Genomic DNA, 22,170 nt, shown 5'->3' with positions numbered 1-22,170 from the left:
TTTTCCGCTTTCTGTTTCTCATCACGCCTGATTTTTCTTATTGACCCTGGAAGAGGATGGAGAAGCGGTGGTTACCTTTTTCTCTCCTATTTCTTGGGGTGCTTTTCGTGCATTCCATCTCCGCGGAAAACGGCGGTACAGGAAAGAAACTAAAAATGCAGTTCACTGCGGGACCACTCCTGAAATTCCAGATTTGGTAAGAAAGGTTTCTGTATGTTGCACTGCATGCGGTTTGTTTGAGGAACACGAACAGGCCAAGGCTCAAAGCTCACCGGAAGCGGCGAGTCTCGTTTTGTCATATACGCGAAACGCCTTAGTAACTCAATTTTTGAAATCTTGAAATTTGAACGATTCTTTTAAAATAGATGTATGCCATTTCCGCGAACACTTAGAATGTAAATTGTTAAACACTTGGCTGTTTACCATTTACCATTTAATTACTGGGTTATGTAATCAGACTGTAGCTTCCTCTTGTTTGAATATTCTGAGACACATGGATTTAAAAACCGCCTTTATGTGCATTTCAAGGGTCTCTGAAGACGAAACTTGCCCCTTCGGCCACGCAGCCAGTTCTTTTAGTATGAAGTCCGTTGTTATCGGCCAAATGAAATTCTGTCAAGTCGACATGTTAGAGTTTTCGTGTTTGGGCCTCTATTTGAAGTGTTCGTTTAACGTTTTGATTTAAGCAAACACCGGCAAACGATGCATCTTGCTATTTTGTCTAACAAAACATTTTAAAGTGCAAAGTGTAATTCCGATTCTTCATAAAAGTCGATCACAAAAGATTAATTGGCCAAAAACATACACTAAAATGTAGAAACCTGTCGGGTATCTTGAAGTCAGGTGCTACACTGTTCGTCCAGAAATGTAAATGAAAAAGACCGAATGTGTGATCTGTATTTTTCATCAAGATAGATTGTAGTAAACCCCTAGAAAAACGTGAATATTGTAGTGACAGGAAGAAGACGAAATATACGAGAATCATTGACCAGCCCATTTTCTGCTCCGTATTAAACGACAGAGCCGTTTGAAGCAATATGATCCAGCTGAGCACAATCATTTTACGAGTAAATTTCGATTTTTTTCTTTTTTAATGCCGGTAAACTTTCTGTAGCACCGCTCATACACTCCACATTCAACAGATTGACTTGGATTCGTCCTGTGATGACCAGAGTTCCCCGGGCAAGGACTCTTAAATTAAAGGTGTGTACGATCGTATTAGAAACATGCTTTTGTTCTTGCCGGTGTCTTTATTAGTAGTTTTTAATTCATTCGTTTGGCTGTGCTTGTTTTGTCAGAATTTACAGATTTTACACTTCATATAACTTCAGAGATGCCTAGTATGTCTTAGTGCAGAGCAATGGATTTCGTGTTTTTAGTCGGTTAGCGCTGATACTTTACAATCCTTGGCAGCCGGGTGTCATTCCCAGCCCTATTGAATTTGCATGTTGTCTGTCAGTTTTCTTTGACATAGTCCCAGTTCTCACCATACTCCAAAGACGTGCTTGTTGGTTTAATTTTTAATTTTTCAATGTGTTTTGTATATTTTGTGTGCCTTTCTTTTTACATTTGCTGATAGGATAAATTGTGTTCTTGTGACTTAGTAATGGTAAAAATAGGATATTAGAGAGGGAAAAATGGAGTATGGTTGCTTTAGATGAGGAACATTCCCACAGGACTACAGTTACTGCCAGTGATGTTCTCTAATCTATCAGACTGCTTGCATTTTATGTTGTACTTCTAACTGCATACTCAAGTGAGCCTGTTGTTTCTCTGTATCTAATAAACTAAGAAACCTTAAATCCAGTGTCTGGTCTCTTCAAATCTAGAGGGCCTGCTAGATACCATCTTTGCTGCACATCTAAACTGGTGCTTTTTCACACCTTTAATTGACTTGTTTCCTAATTAGGTCTCCTGTTTGACTCTTAATATCTTGGACGGGTGTAGAAATTCTTTTCAACTAAATTAGTAATCGGTGTTCCTACATAAGAATATTTATTAAAGGTGCTGTGACTCCAGGATTAGAGAAGATGTTTGAATTAAGGTGAAATTTAGGTGACATGTAAACCATGCTGAGTATGTTTGTGAATTGGGAATTGCCTACATTGTATCTTGTATGATGCTCAGCTGCACTAGTTTTAGGTTCTGTTGCACTACTCCAGGCACAAGGTCAGACCTGAAATAAATCCCACTGTCCCTGAGAGGCCTGCATGTGACCCCAAGTTGACCTAGCTTTTCTTTAGGCACTCCTAAATCCCAAACACACATTGTATTAAGTGAAACTATAAATACTTAGACATGGCCAGTGATTTTTGTGTCCTGCCATGTACTGATTTCTTGTTGCTGGCCAGTTTTGCCCAGTCTGAAATGTTTACATAAAAACATAATTTGATAAAGGAGAGGAGACTATTCGGTCAGTCATGCCCATTTGTTAACATAACTGAGCTCTACCAATATCTTTTAAAGGTTGTCAAGTTTTCTGTTTCAGGTACACTTTGTTCCAGAGTTCCACGGCTCTTTGAGTAAAATAGTGCTTTCTGGCTACAGTCCTAAATGTACTTGTCATGTTTGATAATTTTTTGTTTTTCTCTTTCAGACCATTGATGGTAAGGGTGTGAATAAAAAAATGCATAGCATAGTAGGACACTTGCTTATAAGTGAAATCACTGAAGATGCATTTCATATCTCTTGATGCTATAGTGATGTTTCTAAACACATTATTTACACTTGTTTTTAAAATATGGCAATTCTTTTCAGAATATGCAATTTGTGAATCCCTAAGAGCACTTATGAAATACATGGTGTCAGTTAGTGCTGGGCGGTATGACCAAAATTCTATATCATGGTATTTTTCAAAATTATACCGACTATTTTTTTTCCAATGAATGAGTGGATGTTAACCACATTTTCCACTGCAGTTAATGGCTAAGAGTAACCAATTCCACTGTCATGAGAATTGTACATAGCACAAAAAAACATTTTAATGTGCACACAAGTATTAATACAGGTTTGCATGGCCCCATAAAGTGATAGTTTTCAAGGGGGTGGCACTAATGAAGAGAAGGAATCACATTGCATGACAGATGCAGTCAAAATATAGAGCCTTTTTATTGAACAAAGTTTGCAAACAACTTAAACTAAAATTTTGACAACATATTTTCAACCATCCAAAGAGGCATTTAGACTTAGTAAAATATCCAGAGGTGCTTGTCAAAAGTTGTATTGCACTGAACATGTCTTAGAAAAGGAATAAATAGTAAATATTTTTTGTAAACCATCTACACTTTGTTAATGTTAACAATCTCTGTCCACTGACATGTTAAAGTGACTTTTTAAACCGCTTTACCATCATTAAACTGCATAATATTTAAACTAATAAATAATAACAATAAAATAAATAATAGTGCAACTTCCAGTAATAATACTATTACTTCCAAGACTTCAAGCCCAGGTGCATTACATAGTATTCACCAAATTAAAATAAAATGAGTGCAACTTGTGATGACATCTGTACTAACTGAACCATCATTAAGGCAAACTGCATTAATATGGACCTTGCTTCAAGCTAAGCTATATACATAAATAATAAACCTGCAACTTGCATTTGTAATGCTATTGGTGGCATAGTTCCACGGAAGCGTGTTAGGGCCACGGTGAAGAAAAAAAAAAACTATATGTTGAGATTAAAGTTGACATTTACACTTTATTCCTGTAGTTTATTTTGTCATTAAAGTAGAATGTCGTAAACTAAACTTCATCCAAAAGTCAATGTTTAATTCACTAGATTTTCTCAAACCCCGTCATAAGTTGTGTAGCACATTAAATGCTTTGTATTAAGTGTCCCCCGACCCAGTTGTTAATCACTACAGTCTTCTTAAACTGACTTCCTCTTACACTAAGAGGCAGCGATCGCCACACAGAATACATTCACTTCATGGTATTCCTGCTCTCTGAAAATGTAGAATGCGAAGATAATTTGTCATGATGAAATGCATTAAAGCAGGTATTAAATATGCATGGTAGTGTGGTGGTAGTGCTGCTCCCTCACAGTAAGAGGTCCCCAGGTGTACATTCAGTGTAGAGAACTTTATGGCAGGTGTGACGAGGCTTCAAAAAACTGGATGTATTAATGGGTATCGCACAGGTTTAACTTAAATATTGTGTAAATGTTGGGTTTGTGATCTGGTGGTCGAAGACATCAATGGATGTTCTTCTGAGCGGGCTTTGTTTATTGCATGTGTGCTGTCTCTTTCTGATGTACCAAACCCCCAGTTCCTATCCTTCCTTTGACTTTCTCCACATAACCAATCACCACATGATAAATATCCTTGTGAAATTAAAACTAGTTACAAACTTAGACCACAGAGTGTTCAGAACTTTTATAAAAAAAAACAAAAAAATCTTCGTTATACATGTTTAATTATGCCATCCATTCAGGGTTGCACCCATCCCAGCAAGCATTGTGTGCAAGGCAGGAGGACATCCTGAACTTGGTGCCTGCACATTGCAGGGTGAATATGAGCAATACATACACTAGCAGGGTTAATATAGCATAACAAAACCCGCCATCCTACATGACTTTGAAAGGAAACTGAAGCATGCAGAGTAAACCCACCAGAAAAACATGCAAATTCAAAGCATGGAACACCCAGGACCACCTTGCTGTGAGGCAGCAGTGCAGCCTCCACGCTGCCGTGCCCCCACATGATGAATACATGCTTTAATGCATTTCATCATGAAAATTATATCAAGTATTTATCTTAGCATTCTAAATGTTCAGGGAGCAGGAATATCATGAAATTAATGTATTCTGTGTGCTGTCTGCTCCTCCTCTTAGTGCAAGAGGAAGTCAGTTTAAGAAGCACGTGTTCCCGGAGCCATGTTAATTGCTACAACACAAAGCATTTAATGCGCTACATAACTTATGATGGGGTTTGAGAAAATCTAGTAAATTAAATATTCATTTTAAGATGAAGTTAAGTTTACGATGTTCTACTTTAATAACAAATTACGAGAATAAAGTCAACGTGTCGACTTTAATCTTGACAAACGGCGAGAATAAAGTAGAAATGTCAATTTTATTCTCGTCATAAGCGTCGAGATTAAAGTGGAAATGTCGAGAATAAAGTCAACATGTCGTCACATTATTACACAGTACCCAGGTACATTACATAGTATTGAAAAAAATAAAACAAGTACAACTTGGCTTGCAGTATTATCCAGTAGTATAGAAACAGTATTCACACATTTGAACATAATGGTCCACATCCGACCTTTTAAATCCAAAGTATCTCCAGACAATAGATGTGACTCCTTTTTCCAGCAAAAGTTCTTCTGTGTCATTATGTTCAACTTTATCGTCTGCTTCAGTTTCGGAATGTTCTCTGTCCATTTTCACCGCGCAATACCTCCAACTAATGCATGTACTCCCGTTTGTATGCATGTTTAGCGGTGTAGCAGTGAAAAAGAGCCCCCGTGCAACACCTCCACTAATGTATGTACTCCATTGCATGTGTTTAGCAGTGAAAAAGGTCCCCCTTAAACAGTTTCCCGCTGTGCCACGTTCCAAAACGTTGTTTAGGCAATTTAAACCGGTGTTGCGGTATAAGAAAAATCCATATCATAACAAAAATAAAAAACGGTTTTCAGTATGAACCGGTATACTGCCCAGCACTAGTGTCAGTATTCATTTTTTTAACTGCCAATGAATGTTTTTTCTGGTTCTTCTTCAACCACAAGAAATTTTATAATGGTAACCCAACGCACAATGCCATTTTTGGAGGCCAATTGCACATATTTTAGAGAAGGAGTTGTTCTGTGGTGCCATCGTTTAAGATTTTATAGCTGTGAACTTTACAGTTAAATTTGACTAAAACATTGGAAGTGTTGGAAAAATATTTTTGAGTACAGTAATCCCTCGCTACTTTGCGGTTCACTTTTCGCGGGTTTTTAAATACAAGTGATTGCCCGCCTATCGCGGAAGTTATGTTCCAGACCCATCAGCAACAGGAGAAAATCAGCGATATAGAAAGACCATATAAATAAACGTTTTTATAGTTTAAGCCTTAAAATACCCATCCCACATGCTTTAAACACATGTAAACTTAAAAAACACACTTTGTTAACACATATGATATGTGGATGTCGGGCTAAAGATATGAGTAACATCTCACTATTATAAAACATTTTATCTTCACGCAAGACAAGACAGTGAGACAGGAAAATAGGTGCTGTACAGGCTTTTAAATTATTGACACGCAGAGCGACAAGCAGCACAAAGCCAGCACCAAGTCCACTTCTCCTTAGCGTTCATTCAGCTCCCCACCCCCTTGACAATGCGAAGTGGCAGGAGCGTACTGCGCCTCCGGGGAGGGGGGGTTTGAGTGAACGTGCGTTCAGCCCTCACACAACCCCACTCCTCCTCCTCCTTCCGAACGCGCAGAGCGACAAGCAGGCATTTTGGCAGAAGCAGCACAAAGTCCATTTCTGCTCTGCTCAGAGTTCAGCTGCCCCCCTTCACAAAGCGAGTGCAGACACATCGACGACTGATCGCTGCGTGCAGTGTGCAGTGTTGGTCTGCTGTGTTTAAGAATGCAGAAAGTGTTTAAGAGCATAGGAAGTGTTTATAAGAGGGTGGGAAAGGTTAACAAAAGAGTGAGAAAGGTTTAATAAAGTATCTATCTATCTATCTATCTATCTATAAGAGTGTGGGAAGGGTTTATAAAGCCTTAAAATATGTATAAATAATAAAATAAATATAGGTCGCTACTTCGCGGATTTTCACCTATCGCGGGGGGCTCTGGAACGTAACCCCCGCGATAGGTGAGGGATGACTATAAATAAATATTTTTTGTTTGTGTTCTCAGTTTAAAAAAGTTAAAGGGTAAAGTTGAGTGTTTTTTAAATCAAAGGTTATTTCTTCATAATCATAGTTAATGTTAGTTTCTTTAATGAAAATGCATTCTAAACTGAAGCATTTTTTATAAACTGTACAAAACAATTATGCCCTTCTTGCATTTTATAATGGAGCTAATGAGTACTGCTCTCCCAATGTGAAGAATACCTGTAAAACTTACCAAATAGTAACAAAGTAAACTGGGAAAAAAAGGACATTTTATTACATATTCTTGGTCCTAGCTTCTCAAGTTAAGGGTGTGTTTCTTGTTAATTTTTCTGCTTGAAGTGGCCATTATGGGTGAAGTTCTGACAGTCTGTAGCTTGCATGTGCATGATTAAAAAACCAAAAAATGCAGAGTTTGCAATAGAGCAGATTCAAGTGCCACTGAATTAAAAAAATTCCATCATAAAATACAAGAATAGCTTATTTTTTATTTTCATAAAATATTCTTCACAGTGTAGAAATCTAATATGATTGTGAAGAAATAACTTTCTTAAGAGTACACTGAATTGAAATATATTAATTTTATCCTCTTAAGCTTTTCTTCTACAAATAAAATTATGGTCACATTTAACTATTTTACCAATCATATATAGTGGAACCTCAGATTGCGAGCATAATTCGTTCCGGAAACGTGCTCATAGTCCAAAGCACTCGTATATCAAAGTGAATTTCCCCATAAGAAATAATGGAAACTCAGATGATTTGTTCCACAACCCAAAACTATTCATATAAAAATGATTAATACAAAACTTGTTTTATGTATTTTACCTTTATATTAACTTGCACTTTACCTTTGAAAAGAATCATGGCTGGTGTGAGTGAGTTTCTAAACTCTTGTGGGATTCCACCCAACGGGAAGACGCGGGAGGAGCATCCCAAAGCAATCGCAGTCTCCCGGCGCTGTAGCAGTTCTCCGTAAAAGCGAATCCGAAAAGATCGCAGACATGCTATAAGCGCCTGCCGTCAATGGGTGATACAAGGAACATTATAAATGTGCAGGGCCCTGCCTGACTGCTGTGTCTGTGTATAAATAACCGTGCTGTTGCTGTTTCAAGCTGAATAAAGCTTGTGTTGCTAAAGTACTGAGACTCAGCTTCGTGTTTTAGGGTGCAAGATGGGGACTCGCACGTCACAGCATATACACACACACACACACACGCGCGCGCACAGTCACAATGCTAATGCTGTAGTAAACACTATACGCTCGTACGGATGTTGACTATATGAGTGAGGCACGCCGACGGAGAGTAGGAGACGATTGCCCACAATCCCGCAGTGAGAGAGAGAGAAGAACCATCAGCTCAGTTGTGATCACATGACGCTCAGCAGACAAACTACTCGTACTGCAAGACCTCGCTCGTTTATCAAGTGAAAATTTTGCTCGTCTTGCAAAACACTCGTAAACCAAGTTACTCGCAAACCGAGGTTCCACTGTATTCATGTAATGTGACATGAATGTGCCTTCCTCCTATTAAAGCAGTTTGCGTGTGTGAGTGCACAAAAGGGATTACAAAGTCGTGACTAACTAAAAGCAAGTTTTGGTTTCTTGTAGTGTCTCCTGAGGATACAAGCGGGTGTTTGAGGAGTACACGCGAATACTTAATCAGCGGTACCCCGACATCCGCATTGAGGGAGAAAATTATCTTCCACAACCCATTTATCGGTAAGTGGTTTTTATTCTTGAATTACAGTTGACAGTATTTTAAAAATTACCCTTTATTTCTAATATTACATTTATATCTTTCAACTGATATAAGTGTGATGTTCTTAAATCTCCTGTCAATATGGCTGCTTCGATATTTGCTTTTCGCTTTACACGGCTCTTTGTTTCCCAGTCTATCTAGAGTTTTACCAGTACCAAATCCTCATTACTTCTTCCCATATTTAAATCCAAACAATGTTTTGACTATACATAGTAATTTATTTTCTGTAGATGTTCATGCTTCCATTAAGATAATTTTTGCATTATAGCTTCTTTTTTTTTTTCTTGTTCATTTTATAAATTAGTAAATATTAATACTTAGTAATTTTCAGATAAACCTGTGGTGATTTTTAAAAAGGGCTGGGATATATTTAAAGCTGTGCACCACGTACACTTATGAACCTTACCCCTACACAAATAGTGTACTGTCTATACTTGTGTGCATACTTTATGTAAATTTGGAGGATTCCACCTCGTGGCAGTGTGTGACATCTTCACGGTGAGAAAACAATGTTCAGTTTTGCTGTGTTGTAAGTTGGGGGAATAAAGATGTTGAAGATTAAAATTCTTTGCATTCTGATGCTATTGTGAAGGTACAAAAAAGATGGTAACAGTGACACAGAAGATGATATGTGAGACCTTTAATTCTTTTAGGGCTAATTATTTTTATTCTTTTCTCCCAGGGCTGTATATATTTAAAAAACAGCTTATGTTTTGTTTTTGTTTTTTAAAGAGCCCACAAAGCAGTAGTTTCCCACCTACAGTAAATCAACATAAAATATTTATTTATAACAAATTTCACTGTGTTTTATGTTCCATGAGCCTCTACCATAAGTAAATTTACATACCGTATGTACTTGCGTACAATTCAGGGTCTTGAAACCCAAAAAATCAATCATAAACTCAGAATCCGACTTACACGCCCGTTCAAAAATCTAAAGTCTAAAAGTCCTCCTAGCAAAGAGGGTCTGCCTATAATGTAACGGTGAGTTTTGTCAATGTTTACAGCTGATTATCACACTCTGCCCCTGACATCTACCCTCAACCCCTGCTGATGACAAAAGTCGACATCCGCCCTAAAAGAGTTAAATGTATTGCATCATTATGATAGGCAATATAAGCATTGTATATTTCCCATGCGAGAAATGGATGAAGAAAGGCACCGCAAATACTTTCTATGTCAGCATTTAAGTTTTATTGTTTGCTTCACCGCATCAAACCATTCATCAAACATCGAAGCAGGCACTTGGATCCTATTGGAGCGACAGTGCGCCTTCTGTCTCATTGTGTTATCTTGCAACATCCAAATCCTAGTAGTAGCGTTTTTCAAATTATACGTTTGAATATACAGTCATATGAAAAAGTTTGTGGAACCCCTCTTAATTCTTTGGATTTTTGTTTATCATTGGCTGAGCTTTCAAAGTAGCAACTTCCTTTTAATATATGACATGCCTTATGTAAACAGTAGTATTTCAGCAGTGACATTAAGTTGATTGGATTAACAGAAAATATGCATCATAACAAAATTAGACAGGTGCATAAATTTGGGCACCCCAACAGAGATATTACATCAATACTTAGTTGAGCCTCCTTTTGCAAACATAACAGCCTCTAGACATCTCCTATAGCCTTTGATGAGCGTCTGGATTCTGGATGGAGGTATTTTCTTCCATACAAAATCTCTCCAGTTCAGTTAAATGTGATGGCTGCTGAGCATGGACAGCCTGCTTCAAATCATCCCATAGATTTTTCGATGATATTCAAGTCAGGGGACTGTGACGGCCATTCCAGAACATTGTGCTTCTCCCTCTGTATGAATGCCTTTTGTAGATTTCAAACTGTGTTTTGGGTCATTGTCTTGTTTGAATATCCAACCCTTGCATAACTTCAACTTTGTGACTGATGCTTGAACATTATCGTGAAGAATTTGTTGATATTGGGTTGAATTCATCCGACCCTCAACTTTAACAAGGGCCCCAGTCCCTGAACTAACCACACAGCCCCACAGCATGATGGAACCTCCACCAAATTTGACAGTAGGTAGCAGGTGTTTTTCTTGGAATGCGGTGTTCTTCTTCCGCCATTCAAAGCGCTTTTTGTTATGACCAGATAACTGAATTTTTGTCTCATCAGTCCAAAGCACTTTGTTCCAAAATGAATCTGGCTTGTCTAAACGAGCATTTGCATACAACAAGTGACTCTGTTTGTGGTGTGAGTGCAAAAAGGGCTTCTTTCTCATCACCCTGCCATACAGATGTTCTTTGTGCAAATTGCGCTGAATTGTAGAATGATGTACAGATACACCATCTACAGCAAGATGTTCTTGCAGGTCTTTGGAGGTGATCTGTGGGTTGTCTGTAACCATTCTCACAATCCTGCGCATATGCCGCTCCTGTATTTTTCTTGGCCTGCCAGACCTGGGTTTAACAGCAACTGTGCCTGTGGTCTTCCATTTCCTGATTACATTCCTTACAATTGAAACTGACAGGTTAAACCTCTGAGAGAGTTTTTTGTAGCCTTCCCCTAAACCGTGATATTGAACAATCTTTGTTTTCAGATCTTTTGAGAGTTGCTTTGAAGATCCCATGCTGTCACTCTTCAGAGGAGTGTCAAAGGGAAGCACAAGTTGCAATTGACCACCTTAAATACCTTTTCTCATGATTAGACACACCTGTCTATGAAGTTCAAGGCTTAAAGAGCTAATCCAACCAATTTGGTGTTGCAAGTAATCAGTATTGAGCAGTTACATGCATTCAAATCAGCAAAATTACAGGGGTACCCAAATTTTTGCACAGCCAATTTTTCACATTTGATTTAATTTCATACAACTACATGCTGCTTCACTAAAAATCTTTGTTCGGAAAACTCAGATGTTCCTAGGAAATGGAAGACATATCATTATCTTTTTTTTGTTGAAAGTAGAGTAAATTTATTATGCAGGCTGAGAGGGGTTCCCAAACTTTTTCATATGACTGTAAACTAAATGTGGTATATGAATGATCCTAATATGAAAAGGCAAATGGCAGTTTTGCCATGAACTGCTTTCATGAAAGTTATATCAAAGAAGTGGTTTTACTTTGCTAATTAGTTCATTCAACTAGTGTTATGCAAAGATTTTTTTATGTAAGAAAATAGGCCAAACGTAGTGGTACAAAATATATCTTTGTGTCATTTCTTTGATAGACATAATTTTCAGTAGTGTAGAAGTAGTCTGTATGTAGGTTTCAATGATTTTTACATTGTAAAAGCCCCACAGACCTGCATTTCCAATTTAACCTTTCTTGGAGTAATCTGTGGTTTAGACCCAGTCCAAACCAAGTACACTTTTATTTAAAAGCATAGATGTTTGTTTCCATTTTTCGCCATTTGTCTGAACTACCATGGTGTTTTCAACTGAATATAATGAATACTTTTGAAAAAACTCTTGAGCCAAAGACTCTTCAAAATACCAGCACATCATTTTTTTCGGGATAGGCGAAAACAAAGATTTCTGTAAGTGCAGATTTCATCACGCTGTTGTTGGTTCATGCATGTTACGTAGCTATTCCCTAATTGGATCCTGCTCATTGCAATCTCTCGTTCCCTGATTGGTCACCCTTCATAGAAGAAAAACATATTCCAACATATTGAGCATTGGAGATTTGCAGTCCATGGCAATTGTTTTGTTGCTTACCTGTATGCATCTGTGTTGTTTTGTGCTATTTTTAGAAATCCTGGTAATCCGTAATAAATGTACTTAAACTCCATGAGCATGTTCGGTCCAACTGACATGCCACTTCGTGAGAGCTCAGAATGTACTTGTACAATTCACACTCATTGCGCATGCTACCCAAAGAATTTTGTGAAATTTGATGGCAAGACCAGAAAATAGGCTTGTGACACTGCTTAACACTACAAGACAGCCTATTGAAATTTCTACCATTCGGGTGACAGCCCCTTTGTGACAGGCAATCGGACATTGCAACCATTTCATACTGCACATGAAATGATGATGTCTGATAAAGCTGTGATGATGTCTGATGAAGCCGTAATTCAGGCTGTATCAAAACTAATTTGCAACTACAAATCAGGCTTAAAATCATGCCAGAATTGCATCGTGTATGCCTGGTTTAAGATGTCTGTTCTACATGACCAGTGTAAGTGAATAATTGTTGTATGCATTTTTGATCACTTTAGTATGGATGAAAATACTTGCATAAACGATGTGAAAATGACAATGTGAATGGATTTTTTTTTTTTAAATGAAAGTACAGTAGTGTGGATGTAGTCTTAAGGTTCTGTTTCCCCTCTTTTCTTGTGTCAGTGGTCGTGGTTTCATTGTTACACCTTTTTGTTATCAAATCTTTCTGATTTTTTTTTTTTTTTTTGAATTTCCTTCAGACACATTGCTTCCTTCTTATCAGTCTTCAAGCTGGCAATAATAGGACTAATTATTCTTGGGAAAGATCCATTTGCTTTTTTTGGAATGCAAGCCCCTGGAATTTGGCAGTGGGGCCAAGAAAATAAGGTAGGTTGCTGTTTACACAATTTAATTTTGGTTTTAAATAATGATTATTTTGTTATCATTCTAATGTGTATTTTTACTGGTTTAAGGTTTTTACCAAAATTATGTACCTGAGCCAGAAACCTACCTCCAAATGCTCTGCTAATCAGTAGTCTTAATATGTTTTTAGGGTAAACATGGATATTGGTGAACATTGCTTATATATTGATGTTGCTTTTTTTGGTATAAACTTACTAGAAAATAATAAAAGTAACTATTATGTTAACTTTTTTGTTTAAATTCAGATACATTAATCTGATAACATTTAGTTTTTTTGTAATCTTCGGAGTTACTGGTGTATTTATAATAACTTTAAGGTACAAGGAAATGAGACACCAAATTTTAATATTTTAAGGAAATATGTATAAAGTCCATTTTGCTTTAGTTTTTGATAACTTACACAGTGTGTGTTGGCTTCCTCAAGCTAAAATCACATTAAAATTAAACATTTTATTTAGCCAGACTAATGAAGCCACGAGAGCATGCTGTTTCTATTAATTACATCATCTAATCTCTGCAGAGGATTGTGTGAATTGTAAACAATAGCGTTTAGTACATATGCTATTTAGTACGTAGTGTCTCATTTCCCCCATATCTAAAAACATTTCAAAATGACATTGTACAAACATACTATAGTTGATAGCATGTATTATGTAACAGGTTCATTGTTTAGTATTAGCATTACAATCCTAAGCTAATGATTTTTCATTCTACTAGCATTACCCAAGAAGTGTTGACACATGCATCATTACCTTTATTCCTAAAATCTCTTGGCTCTCAGATTTTTCTTCACAGACAAAAAAAAAAAAATCTTGTTTTTATACTAGTTTTTAGTTGCAATAGTTTTTTTTATGAATTATATTTTAAGTTTTGTTTATTTGCAGGTCTATGCGTGTATGATGGTTTTCTTCCTTAGCAACATGATTGAAAATCAGTGTATGTCCACTGGTGCATTTGAAATCACATTGAATGGTAAGTCTCTGCCTTTATTTTGTGCGCAGCACAGAGTGACTATATTCAATGCTACTCAAGCATTTTGGGTTTGAGTATCAGTATGGGCACTGCCCATTTACTCTTTACATGTATTACCAGTACTATTGGGATTTCCTCCCAGCGTCACAAGATATGCTTATTGGGTTAATTGACAATCATATTTGGCACAGTAAGAGACACAGAAAACCAGTACCTGTTAAAGGCTGGACCCAGCCTTGCACCTTGTGCTCTCAGGATAGGCACCAGATCCCTGTGACACTGGCCGGAGTATGCTAAGGTTATTGAAGAGATGGTTATCTACAATGATCATCAATTTGTAGTTCTGTCCAAGTCTCAGTGATGACTTTGGCTGTCATGTTGGTCTCCTTCCATCTAAGGTACAAATATATTCTACCACCACTCAACATTCTCAACTATTAATTGACTGTAACTAATAAAAATTATCTTTGCTTACTGCACATGACAATAAATCAGCTGATTGTTTTCTGCATTATATTATTTGGATATTTTATTTATTTTGTAAATATTAGACAAATTATGAAACTGTGTTACTTTAAAAGTCACTCTAGGAAATTGCAAGTACAATGTGTAAACTCCATGAAGAGATATTACACAGAAGCCTTAACCTTCTTGCTGCCGGAGTAATTAAAATGTATGTTGTAAGGTAGCATATCCAACACAGATCCTTTCACTTGTGCAGCTTTTCACTTAACTAAAGTTTACAAATACTTGGGACACTTGTCATTAAGGTAGTTTGATTTATGTTTTGTTGGCACATCTGATGTAATGCAGGTTTATTATTATTGGCGAGATCGCAATGGTTTTCATTTTAATTTTGCCACATTCTCCATGTTTGAATGACTCTGTTTTAATAAATTGGTTGGAGTGTAATCCATATTACTAAACGAGAATGGTAAACCGGATATGGACGCAGGGACCTGCCCGTGGACGCAAAAGACATAGTGCGCAGGCGCCACACAATGCCCCCCCCACCCCCAACAAGAATGGTAAACCGGATATGCCCATAGCACACAAAAAAAAAAAGGAGTCAGACGCAGGCGCCACACAAAGCCCATAGCACACAAAAAAGAGGAATCGCACCCACGCCCAAGAGTGAAACGGGACAGACTACGGAGTACACACACTAACATAAATAAGAAATGAGACGAAAAGCCACCCTCCACTAACAGAAATAAGAAATGAGGCAACGCATAAGAAATTATGCAACGCGCCCATAGCACACAAAAAAAAGGAGTCACACGCAGGCACCACACAAAGCCCAAGAGTGAAACGGGACAGACCACGGAGTACACACACTAACATAAATAAGAATTGAGACACAAAGCCCCCCTCCACTAACTAGCACACAAAAAGGAGGAGTCAGATGCAGGCGCCACTCAAAGCCCAAGTCACACACACGACCCAGAGTGAAACGGGACAGACTACGGACTCCACACGGTGTCACCCATCAAGCCCGAGATTACAGCGCCCAAACCCAGTGTAAAACGGGACAGAATACGGAGTCGAGAAAGGTTCGCAAATCAAACACGACATGATACGCCACCCCAGAGTAAAACGGGACAGATTTCGGAGTCCAGAAAGGGTCACAAATCAATTGGAGTACGGAAAGCGCCAGACAGTACGCAAACACACTACACATGCATGATCCACGCACCTCTAATAACCCTCAAGCAAAAACACGATATAGTACAGAAACCCCACAAATACGGACTCCACAACATATTTGAATCACATTACAGTAATACAATCACACAAACAACAGGACTCAGCGCCCTACCCCAGAGTAGAACGGGACAGAATGCGGAGTCGAGAAAGGTTCACAAATCAAACCCGACATGATACGCCACCCCAAAGCAAAACGGGACAGACTACGGAGTCCAGAAAGGGTCACAAATCAATTGGAATACGGAAAGCGCCAGACAGTACGCAAACACACTACACATGCATGATCCATGCACCTCTAATAACCCACAAGCAAAAACACGATATACTACAGAAACCACACTAATACGGACTCCACAACATATTTGAATCACATTACAGTGATACAATATTTACAGTGCAACCACACAAGACACAGGCACAACACCTGATGGGCAATAAGAATAAACGAACACTCCGTATTAAAGGTTCGTCATCCTCACACGTGAAGACTATATAGCATAACTTAATCATCACATTACAGTCATACATTTTTAACAATTCAACCACAGAAAACGCTACGTATTAACAATAAGTGCAATCCATTATCCATGTTACTAACGCTAAACAAGGAAGAACTAATGTAATTGCGCTCACGCCTCCAAAACAATAGACCAGATAACACTGTTAACGCGACGAGCTATATTATGTCCAAAGAATATTGATGTGGATCACATAATTAACCAAGTCATTGCATTACTACCTGGAGAAAGCCGCCTCTTTCTAAGTACTGACAAAATTGATTCTGCAGACGACATTGAACATCTTAATTTCCCTTTACAATATCTGAACACTATTAACCCAGCCGGATTGCCACAACACAATCTTAACCTTAAAATCGTAAAAATTGTCATGCTATTAAAAAACGTTAATACTAAACAGGGTTTATGCAACGGTACAAGTTTAGTCATCAACACCATGTCAAACAATGTTATTGAAGCAAAAATACTTACAGGATCAAATACTAACAATACTGTTTTAATTCCTAGAATTCACCTTACAAGTTCTGCCCTTCAATTGCGATTTACACTTGGGCGACGCCAATTTCCCAGTAAACCTGCATTTGCCATGACAATCAACAAATCCCAAGCACAGACAATGGACAAAGTTGGTATATACCTCTCTGAGCGCGTATTTGGACATGGACAACTTTATGTCGCCTTCTCATGAGTTCGGCGTTCATCTGACATTAAACTTAAAGTTATAAATACTCCAATACCAAGAAAAAATCATTCAAGGACAACAAACCATCTTTACTACAAATATTGTATATAAAGAGATATTCCAATAAATCTTTGTGATTTGCCATACAATGCGTTCTTTACTTCCTATCCACCGTCTGAAACTGCGGAGGCAAAACATGCACGGGCTCAAACCGAACGAGCTCAACTGACGGATATACGCCTACAACGCGCGTCTCAAACCGCAGAAGCAGGGCAAGCACGGGTTCAAAACAACGCAAGCTCCTACAACGCGCGTCTGAAACTACAGCTGACCAGCGGGCACGGGTTCAAAACACCGGGGGTAGGCGAGCGAAGCGAGCAGGGGGCGGAGCCCCCTTGTTTTTTTAATAAAACAAAGAACTTGACACTCATAGTTGTCCTCTTACATACTCAGTTCAATTTTTGTTTTATGATGGATCACTTCATAAACAAGAAGTAAACTATGCCAATAAAATTGCATTGAAGTTCTGTCTTTAACAGCTCAATTTAAGAATTTCTCATTTAAAATTTTATTTTACAAAATACACTGAAATGATTAAAGTAATGATGAAGCAGCTGACCTTTGCCTTGCATAGTCCTAGTGCTTCAGTTTTATATATGGACTTGCTTCTCTCCATCTTTGCTTACATTTCTTCCATCAAAATAAGGACACATCTTTATTTAAAGAAATACTCCACCCAAAAATTACTTTTTTTTAAATGTTACTTACCCCAGTTAGCTTGTAGTGATGGCTAAGAAAGAAATTTAATCTCACGTTTTCACACAAAACAAGAAAAAGAAAAGTGATTGTAATAGAACCCAATTGTAACCAGCACTGTACAACAGCAAATGATGTGAAAAACGTTCATGGAAAAATGAAAAACTTTGCTCATGTCGCATGTCACTTAATCCTGTCTTATGTGTAAAATGTTGCAAAATGCTTGCATTTTCCACTAAATTAGTAATGGTTACTGCTGGAAAAATAAGCACACAAACAGGAAATGCATTCCTATAACACTTTGTGTTTAAATTGAAATCTGCCTTCCCCCCCACCCCCCCATTCACTGTTCGAGAGTCCTGTCTTCAGTTCAAAAGCAAATTCTTTATTCCTTTAATATAAAACACAACTGGTTATAAGTTATTTGTGCATCTTGTTTTCAGGGTCTGCATTGGAACAATAAGTAGACTAAAGTTTGAAATTAAACTAGAAATGCATTGTAACGTAAACAGAGTTATTTGTTTACTAAAGATAGCAGCTCATCAGATGTGAAATTGATAACGGTAGAGTATAGAAGTAGTTGACAAACTCCCCTGTAGCTTGGTTTTTATTTCTGAAGTCTCATTTGTCTGAAGCTTTTATTTTGCGTTGGTGTTCAGTCAAAAGTCTCATGAAAAGAAGCCTTTATTTTGTGTAGGCTGGCTTTTTTGCTGTGTCTACTTGAATTTTACTTCAGAAATCTTTTTCTCTTTAGATGTTCCAGTGTGGTCAAAACTGGAATCTGGTCATCTCCCTTCAATGCAGCAGCTTGTGCAAATCCTAGAAAATGAAATGAAACTTAATGTACACATGGATTCACTTCCTCCTCATCGTTCATAACCAAAACCTCAGATGCAGAAGATCTTCTGTAAGTTCTTTGATGTTATTATAGTGAATATTATTCTTTTCAGCTTGTCCATCTAATGTTGAAAACTACAATTTAAAAGATACATGACTGAAGTCGGTGGAAGGTGGGTAACGCCATGGTCGTTGAAACCTTTTGTATTTATGAAAATCACTTATTTAGGGGAAAAACTGTTTATTTAAAAAAAAAAAAAAAAAAATCTATATTCCTTAGACCTGTCTAAAGACAGAACACTTCGATGATGAAACAGTTGTATCTTATACTTCTATGTCGCCTTGCATATCGCTATCACCTAAATGTAAAATAATAATTGTACTTGCTTTTATGTATATATTACTGATAGACTTTCAGAAGAGATGTATTTATGACATTGATGTTTAGACTCCAGGTACATTTCGATGTGAGTTGTATCCCTAGTACTTAGTCTGCTATGGATTTAACCTATGTTTTACTTGTTTAGGCATTAAAAAGTGTGTCATTTTCACCTTCCATATATATATATAATTGGTTTTTTTTGTTTTTTTTTTTTAAATTGAAAATTTTGGGGGAAAAAACAAAATGGGCATTGAAGAATAAATAATTGTTTCAGAACCGCAGGTAAAGGTATTTGTAGTGTCAATCAAGAAAGCACCACATGCAGTAGAAAGACACTAGAAATGGTAGTAATGTTTCTTGGTAACATTAGTATGTGTTGAGCGTTTTGGTTTTGGATACCAAATGTGAGACATTTGTTCCAGTACAGGGCTTGTGTTCACCCCTTGGACCTTTTCACATTTTGTTTTTATGTAACATTGAATCACTGTGGCTTTAATTTGGCTTTTTTGACACTGATAAACAGAATGGCTCTATATGAAAGTGAAAAGAGTTTATGCAAAATGGTCAAAATTAATTACAAATTTAAAACAAAAAAAAAGATTCCATAAGTGTTTGCTCATTTAATACAACACACCTAAATCGTTAGTGCAGCCAGTGGATATCAGAAGTCAGTTAGTTGGACCACACAGATTCAAATCTGTAATGGCTACCAAAACTACTTCTGCTATACTTACTTGAAGGAGATAAAATGTGAAAACATCCAAGGGTTGTCACTGCAATAATTAATTTTTATTTACCATTTTATTCATAACTTTTTTTAATGTCTATTACAGGCATTAGACTGGTTTTTCCTAAAGGTAGCAAACTGATTGTTATGAAGGACTGCGCTGAAAGCACATCATAGCTGGTGCGGCCTGGATGTTCTTAATCAGCCCATGGTACACTTTTGGAATTGCCCGTTTAAGACAGAGATCTTGTGCTGTCTACAATGTTAATTTTATTTTCATTAAACATGCAATAAAGTGTATAGTTTTGTCTTTATCTGATCTAAAATGGTATATAGATAACTCAGTACAGATATTAAATTGTATTTTGTATTTGCATTTTACAGAATCTAAAGAATCGTGTAAGAATTTAATTTAAAGATCATTTTTAATTTCTAATAAGTTGACTTTTGTATATGTTTCTGAATAACATGCAGTGCAACTATGGAAATAAACTGGATACTCTTACAAGATAGCTGTGTCTTTGATAAATGTTACCATTAATACTGTATGTCTACGTGTTACTCAGTACATAGTTACAGTAAAATGTGCAATTTATTATATATTTAAATAGCTTCTTAAATGTATTGTTACAACTGTTTCTTCTATAATATGTCAAACTTACATACTTGTCTGCATTATTTATGATAAAGAAAACTAAATTTTTTCAATAAAGTTTCAAACAGCATATTCAGTCAGTTTCACTTTCACTGTTAAAAGGACCTGAGGAGAAAATTTCATTAAATGCATTTGCATTTACCTTACAGACACGTAAAGATGGCACATAGGCAGGCAGTTTTATTTTGTGTGCCAGATTTTAAGATAAAACAGATTTATTTTCTAGCTTTAACATGCTGTAGATTCTGACCATTCAAAGGGGCAAACTATCCTTTTTAGTTAAAACTTTTTTTTTATTTTATGTGGTTACTGAGAAAGTTAAATATTATGTTTATAGCTTAGGTTGAAATTTGACTTCCTAAAGGATTTTCTGCTGTTTTGTTGTTACGCATGTCAGAAATCACTTTCTGCTGTAGTTTCCAAATAAGTTACAAATAAATTGAAACCACCAGATACTGGCCACATTTTAATGTTGGGTTAAAGTCAAATCTTCCATTAGTAGACACTATGCTAACAAATGGCTTTAAGTAATATAATGTCAGTGTAGCATCACACCTCTATCCAGATTCCAGGTGCAACACTAGTTGGTGGAATGTGATACCCACCTGCATCTGAACCACCTCACTGTGTTTAAGAAGTGCTTGAAGACCTTCTTCTGTAGTTGGTATCTTTTTAATTGATAGTAAGTTAGATGCTACGTTCTTTTGTAGCTTGAAAACCAAAAAAAACAACTTGTGTTAAGAGAAATGATTTAAAGCTCTCCACTTGTGATAATCAATTTTGAAAACCTTGTCCTGAATCATTTGTTTCAAATAGTCTCCCCACGATGTTTACTCAATTGTGTTGACCTCTAGACCTCTACTAAATGAGGAAATGTAAATAACTTGTTAGATATTAAAGACTTCAAAAACTAGTTTTATTGAATACTCTAATGGTATTTATTAAAAATGAGGAGATAAAGCAGTTTGGATTAGACATTTTGAGCACAAACTGCCATTTCCTTACTGAAACTTTGACATCTTTTCTTTAATTTTTCCTCTGATAGTTTGGCCCGTCTTCTTAAGTTACATTTTTAAAGGCTAATGAGGCAGACTTGAAGTGATTTTAAATTGTAATACAAGATGTTTACTTTTTGGTGATGTGTGAAGTACATTCACTTGCAGATCTTCTGATCATCATGTCACATTTTTAGTTGATTTTTAGCAGCCTTTTTTCTGAATTAACTAATAATTATGAACAGTCATATTGTGTGATTTTTAATATTCACCAATGTGAAAACTGAATTCCCCATTAGATTAATTCTATTAATATATTTATTAGATTGTCGGGGGCTTTATGCCCCTGGTAGGGTCACCCACGACAAACTGGTCCTAGGCAAGGGACGTGACCAAGACCGGTTCAGAAAACCACCTGTGATGCATACAAACATTGGATGGCATTTTCCCTCGCCCGGATGCAGGTCACTGGGGGCCCCCTCTGGAGCCAGGCTTGGAGGTCGGGCACAATGGCGAGCTCCTGGTAGCCAGGCCTGCACCCATGGGGGTCGGCCACGCACAGCCCGAAGAGGCAACGTGGGTCCCCCTTCCCATGGGCTCACCACCTGTAGGAGGGGCCAAGGGAGGTTGGGTACAGTGTGAGTTGGGTAGTGGCCGAAGGCGGGGATCTTGGCGGTCCGATCCTCGGCTATTGAAGGTGGCTCTTGGGACGTGGAATGTCACCTCTCTGAAGGGGAAGGAGCTTGAGCTAGTGCGCAAGGTTTAGAGGTTCCGACTAGATATAGTCAGGCTC

At 37.3% G+C, this 22,170-nt stretch overlaps 1 protein-coding gene across 1 annotated transcript; it reads left to right on the top strand.

Annotated features, from left to right (window-relative positions):
- LOC114646370 (thioredoxin reductase-like selenoprotein T1a) lies at window positions 1-20,237 on the top strand. The gene is made up of 6 exons (XM_028794544.2): window positions 1-196; window positions 8,454-8,564; window positions 12,984-13,110; window positions 14,031-14,118; window positions 18,536-18,688; window positions 19,834-20,237. Exons 1-5 carry the CDS (start codon window positions 57-59, stop codon window positions 18,658-18,660), a joined length of 591 nt encoding a protein of 196 aa, XP_028650377.1. The 5' UTR covers window positions 1-56; the 3' UTR covers window positions 18,661-18,688; window positions 19,834-20,237.
- Window positions 20,238-22,170: the final 1,933 nt, after the last annotated feature.

Source organism: Erpetoichthys calabaricus, chromosome 2, assembly GCF_900747795.2.
Source record: "Erpetoichthys calabaricus chromosome 2, fErpCal1.3, whole genome shotgun sequence".
Classification (NCBI taxonomy): domain Eukaryota; kingdom Metazoa; phylum Chordata; class Cladistia; order Polypteriformes; family Polypteridae; genus Erpetoichthys; species Erpetoichthys calabaricus.
Note: the sequence above shows the minus strand (reverse complement) of the source record. Positions and strands in the feature narration are given on the sequence as shown.